The sequence below is a fragment of the Lolium perenne genome, chromosome 4, assembly GCF_019359855.2.
Source record: "Lolium perenne isolate Kyuss_39 chromosome 4, Kyuss_2.0, whole genome shotgun sequence".
NCBI lineage: Eukaryota > Viridiplantae > Streptophyta > Magnoliopsida > Poales > Poaceae > Lolium > Lolium perenne.
Window position 1 is genome coordinate 12,618,169 of NC_067247.2, and position 6,064 is coordinate 12,624,232.

At 49.4% G+C, this 6,064-nt stretch overlaps 1 protein-coding gene across 1 annotated transcript; it reads right to left on the reverse strand.

Moving 5' to 3' along the window:
• Positions 1 to 1,979: 1,979 nt before the first annotated feature.
• Positions 1,980 to 5,791, reverse strand: LOC127291788 (uncharacterized protein At4g15970-like). Its single transcript, XM_051321110.2, has 3 exons — positions 5,136 to 5,791; positions 3,411 to 3,782; positions 1,980 to 2,731 (listed from the first exon to the last, which is right to left on the reverse strand). The coding sequence occupies exons 1-3, from the start codon at positions 5,412 to 5,414 to the stop codon at positions 2,246 to 2,248; spliced, it is 1,137 nt and encodes a 378-aa protein (XP_051177070.1). The 5' UTR covers positions 5,415 to 5,791; the 3' UTR covers positions 1,980 to 2,245.
• Positions 5,792 to 6,064: the final 273 nt, after the last annotated feature.

Genomic DNA, 6,064 nt, shown 5'->3' on the forward strand with positions numbered 1-6,064 from the left:
TGACCTAAAACCCACTATACATATAATCCCCAGGGTTTTTGTCGAGGCTACGGCGACATAGATAAAAAAAACATATAAACAGAGTTGCCGCTAACTCCAGATCGATGCTAACTTTTGATTTTGGCAACCGAATGTAATTTGTCCTTGATCCGGAGGCTCAATGATCCAGCGATGGATCCTTCAGGCGGAGGTGTAGTTGTGACATGCATCAAGGTGGTGGACTGGTGGAGTCTTCTCTTCAGACATGCAAGTTCCGGCATATCCCTCGTGGTGTGAATAGTGCGATACATCAGCTAGATCGTTTTAGTGAACTATCTAGTTTTTCTAGTTTCCATGGTGTTTTTCTAGAGTTTATTCGGCAGTCTTTGTGTATTGGTGTTAATGTTTAAATAAAGAGTTGCACTTTTACCTAAGAAAAAGTTTGCACATAGTAGATGCCTCGAGTTTGTTTCGAGAATACGTGAATAAATTATATAGATGAAAGGCCTAGATGCCCCAAACAACGTTAAGAATGGCAACAACTTGACTCAAGATCACACGATACACGACTTACAACACAAGGCACACGACTACGAAGGCTCACCTTGCACCACCACCCACAAAGAATGGTGAGGGCCGCCACACCACGCCTGAAGATGGAGACCCGACCCGGACTCTAGGAATGCATGGATCAATGTAATGCGCACCCATGTCAAAAAAAATAGCCTAGAGGATAATCAAAGGACCTAAACACGCAAAAGGAAAATTTCAGGGATGCTGCTTGTTTTGGAGTTGGATCATATTGGTTTTTTCCTCCAATGGTACAGATATGCTTGGCCTCAATGCTTGCTCTAAGACAACTATGTTCTTCAGGGTATAAAATAAGTCATTGCATTCATTTCATCTGTGATTACAGGGAATAGCACATATGCATATTAGTATAAGTTATCTTAATGGTAGACCTCCTAAGCTTATTAGTGGCAAAAAAAAAAAACAATGATCCACGTTGCTACCTCACCTCCAATCTTTCTCTTTATCATTATGATTTTAGATTGCATGTCATCTAGAACCTGTGTACTGACTATGTATGCATAGATCAATTGTTGGTAAATGGTGGGTTAGGCCTTACCTCTATTGACGAGTCGTGTAAGGTCTTGCTCACGGACAGGCGTGATCGATGCGGCCGAGATGGAGGAGAAGCGGAGATCCTAGCAGTCGTGGTTCGTCGAGTCGCCGCCAACAAATGAACAACCGACAAGAACATGGAGGAGAGTGAGAGGTGAGGGGATCTATGTCGCGTGTCACCAGAGGGACGCAGCGTCTCCCGCTCCTTCCCAAGACGTGCGTTAGGCTTGGCTCGCGCTTTACCCTGCAACCTGGCTCATGACTGCTTAGACCGTGCCACAACATGGAGGTGGCACACACACATCTAATCTTTTAGCACTTCGGGGTCATGCGGGCTAACAATCGCGTCCTGTAAGGCTGTAGATAGTCTATATTTTGTCACCAAAGATTCCTAAGTTGCTGAACTGATATATGTATTACCATTATATCCACTTAATTTAGCGAACACTATTCCTAGAGTTCTGGAATCCCATAAATTCGCTCGGGTTTAGGGGTAGTGCTTTTTTTCCCTTCGCAAAGTTAAATTGCAATTCGCATATCATGTTCAGCAAATAGTTGCGTGCCATGATATACATGGTTGTGTATTTTTTTTCTCAAACTTGAATTGCACTTCGAATTATAGATGCTCAACCCCCGCAAAAAAAAAAAAGAATTATAGATGCTCAAGTTAAGTATATTTACTTTTTTTTAGAAATGTTAAGCATCCCTGGATTTAATTAAGCACATCTTCTGCAGGGAATGCTCAAAGCACCTAAAAGCATGCAAAAGAAAAATTTCAGGGAACACTCTTTTTCTTTCGGAGTTGGATCCAACGGGTATACTATATGCTTTGCCTGAGTGGTTGCTCTAACTCAAGGACTTTATGTTCAGGGGTATAAATAAGCTGTTGCATTCATTTCATCTATAATTACATGGAAGAGCACATATGCATAAGGATATGAGTATAACTTAATTTAACGGTATACTCCTAAGCTTAATTAAGCTGGCAAAACAAAACAAAAAAAGAATCAACGGATCGACGCTGCTACCTCTCTGAATCCCGATCTTCCTCTTTGATCATTATGATTCAAGAAGACGAAGTAGAGGAGGAGCAGCAGCAGAAAGAATGGACAATTAACCACCGAAGAATTGAACCAAATTCTCAGTGGATGCATATGCCGGGGACCTTCCACTGGAACTTGCCGGCCCTCTTCTCCGCGACCGGCGCCGCCGTGTAGTTCCGCCACACATCCAGCACATTCCTCAGGTCATGCAGCTTGGCGCCCAATCCAACACAACAATTCGCATGCAAGGTGCAGATCTTGTTGAGGTCCTTGCTGAGCTGACAGAAGCCGGAGACGTACTTGGTGTCGAGGAACTGGATGGCGATGCCGAGCCTGTCGACCATCTCGTGCTTGATGAGGTTGAACACGTCCTGCTCGTGCTTCCCGAAGAAGCGGTACCGCCCCGCCTGCCAGTGCTTGTAGAACTCGATGGTCTTGGGGCAGGATCGCACGTAGAGGAAGCCGCCGTTGGGGAAGTTGCCGAGGCTGTAGGGGTCGCCGATGAAGACGTCGCTGGAGATGGCGATGTCGGCCCCCATGGAGATGTGCTTGAACGGGTCCCGGAACCACATCACGTCCACGTCCTGCATCGTTTCCATTGACACGGCAACAAACGTTAGAGACTGGGTAGTATGCGTACAAGATAGGTGCTTGTATTTTTCGAGGAGTGATTAGTGTTCGATGGTGATTGTTTTAGGACTGTAGTGGCTAGCAGACGATCGATCATGTGTGAAGGTTGAGACCGACGGGGGCATGGAAAGCGTGTCGGGTACATACTGTATCCGGAATCTTTGATAGTTCCATGGTTCAGTCGGCCGTAGGATACAAACCACAAGTTTCCACCCGGCCGGCAGCTCACATGATTGGTACAGTTGAAACCAAGACTAGCAGCATATTGCATCGAAAAAAGTTCAGACCCTAAACAGCAGGTAGCGAGCCCTCTTGTGTGGACACTGGACACAGTGGACAATTCAACTGAACATGCGCACCAGCCGAATCCGTTGAACCACCGATCGATCATGGAGCACACTAACCAACACGTAACAAACCTAGCTAGCAAAGCTAGTGATCCAGTCCTCTGACAACTCTAACTAACTGTCTCCTAGAGTGACAAGAAGGTAAATACATTTACACATTTCAGCAGTAATTAATAACAGTAATGTGTAAAACTCCTCTCCATATACAAAGTCGACTAAATAAGCGAAAACTAGTATGAAATTGAGATAGTGAAAAAACAAACAGAATAAATGTAGCAGCACGTACCGTGAACAGGAAGTTGTAGCCTAGCTCGACGATGGTCTGCTGGAACTTGTTCCGGCCCCACATCATCTCCAGGTAGTCCTTGCTCATGAAGAACTTCTCGGACCGGTAGTCGACCCCCGTCGTCCTCAGAAAGTAGCAGTGCGGGTGCACGAGCTGGCACTGCGCGTACGCCGCTGGGTCCATGGTGACGATGACGAGGTGGTCGAGCAGCCTTGCCACGCCGCCCTCGCCATTGCGGAAGCTCTCGAAGAAGAGGTCCAGCAGCGAGCCCGGCTTGGTCCAGGCCGCGTTGATCTGCGTCATGATCACCGTCCGGTCCGCCATCGCCGCCCTCGCCAGCACCTCCTCCAGGTCGCCGTACTCCGACGCCGCCTGCAGCAAGCATGCATGTTACCGCCATTTGTCATTGATCGTATGAGAGTGACAGACAAAGCTGCGAGTTTGTGAAATTCGTGGATGGATTCGGAGAGACCGGCCAGTGAATGCCGGCCTGCCGGCCGTGCCATGCCGGTACCGGCAACTGCACTTGATTGCAAATTTTTCAGTTGTTTTTACGGCTAGTCACATGTGGAGCCTAATGATGGCCACATGGATGTCTGAACAGAAATAGATTTTGGTTGTCAGGGAGGCCTGCCCCCATGCTGCCGTGCCTGTACTTTCATGCATGTTCACGGCCAGGCAGATGGACGGTGGTCCCTGGCTCATAGGGCCAGCCACGGCCGTCCGATCAGAGACAGAGGTAAGAACCGTTGGGACCGCCACGTGTACGGCTGTCAGGGTGACGCATGGCGGACACGTGTGTAGACGTGGCAGCCATGCCGACAGCAGTAACAAAGGCAGAAGAGTAGAACGTGAACCGTAATGACTCGTGTACTAGTAAGCTTTTTTGTCATCATATGATCAAGCTACAAGGGTGATGACTCGTGTCATAACCAAGCTTTTTTGGCCATCATTTGCAGAAGCTACAACAGCGTCGATGTGTCATTAGCACTTTATAAATGGCCGTGGCTAATGACACCTAGCTAGTCGGTGGAGGAAAAAAAATAGTTGGATGTTGAAAGAGCAGTTGGTGAGAGAGGGCGGTCAGAGGTGGCGGAGAAAGCATACATAGCTAGCCGCCTCGAGACGTGAGCTGGTCTCGCCTCCTCAACAGCTTTTGGTTTGGACTCGATCAACAAACACACCGTGATCACGCGGGCTTTTCCTTTTGGTTAACGCGTCGCCGTCAGCTCACGCAACTTATTCGAAAGCAGACGAAAGCAGATGATTCTGGTAATAGCATTGTTTATTTTCCTAGCTGATTGCAGCGCATGAAAATGGCATCTCGAATAGGTGAACACGGAAAATTTATACGGAGTAAAATAAAATTCTTTGCTGGAACGGGACGGGACGGGACAGGAGCCCATCATCTACACGTTATGGTCCGAACAGTAGATTGCGGTGAGAATAAACAACAAAACTCTCTGTTCTTTGGGAACTTTGTTGACAGAATGGCGAAGAAGATTCGTGGTAACCGGGAACCGGGAAGGAGGAGATACTAGTGGTACTTGAGCAAGCAGAGCATTTGCTTGTGGAGGATCAGCTGTCGGAGACGAACTATCCGTGCGTGGTGCTGTATTTATGATCCAACAGTGGTAATCCTCGGAGATCATCTTAATTAATTAAACCCCAAGTCTGGTACGGGTAATCAAGCAAGCACGGAGACAGAATTGATTTGCTTCGTACCTTGGCGGGTGCGGGTGCCGGCGCGGCGACGGCGGTGACGTTGCGGGCGGCGTCGGAGGCGGCCGCCGTGTCGTCGGCGACGGAGCGCAGGTGCTCGAGCTGGGCGGCGGCGGTGCCGTTGTTGCGGCTCCACGCGGCGATGTCGACGAGGCGGTTGCCGGGGCTGGCGGACATGAAGAAGAGCACGCAGACGGTGGCCATGGCGGCGCCGAGCGTGAAGGACACCAGCGGGCTAATGCTGGTGCTGCCCCCATCCCCCTTCATCTTCCCTCCCAGCATCCGGTCTAGCTTCCTCCCCAAAGAAAATCTCTGTCAGCTGCGCTTGCAGCGCGCTCAGAGCTCGGAGAAACCAATCGAGACGAATTGGCAGGGCAAGAACAGGGCCGGCGACTCCGTTGGTGGGACACGAAGAGGAGGAGGGGAAGGTGCCACAAGCAAGGAAGCGAACTCGAAGGCTTTTAAGAGGTTGAAGAAGGAGGCGGGGGAGATGATTGTGGAATGGAATTGCGCGTATGTATGTATGTGTGTATGTCGTGGCGGCTTAGAGACAGATCATCTGATTCCCACTGATTGATTGATGTTGCTGCCTATAGCTTGATTACCCTTGCCTCGCCGGTGGTCTCTCTCTTATTTCTGTGTGTTCATGGAGCAGGTTATAACTACTCTGCTCGCTCTTGGGCCCGTTCCGTGGCTCTTTCGCTCGAGTCTCAGCTTGTTGAAAAAAAGGAAAGGAGGTGGTACTTCGCTCGCTCGGTTGGGTCCACCTGTTTGGCCCGACCGATAAATCGCGTGTGCCCGGCGAGTTTGAAAGTCGTCGCACGGTTGGGCATGGGTCCGCCGCGCCGGCTTCGGTTTGGCTGCACGCCATGGCCGCCGGTTACTGCTAGCCGTCCGTGCCGCTCTGTCTCGCCGCTGCTGCCATAACGCAT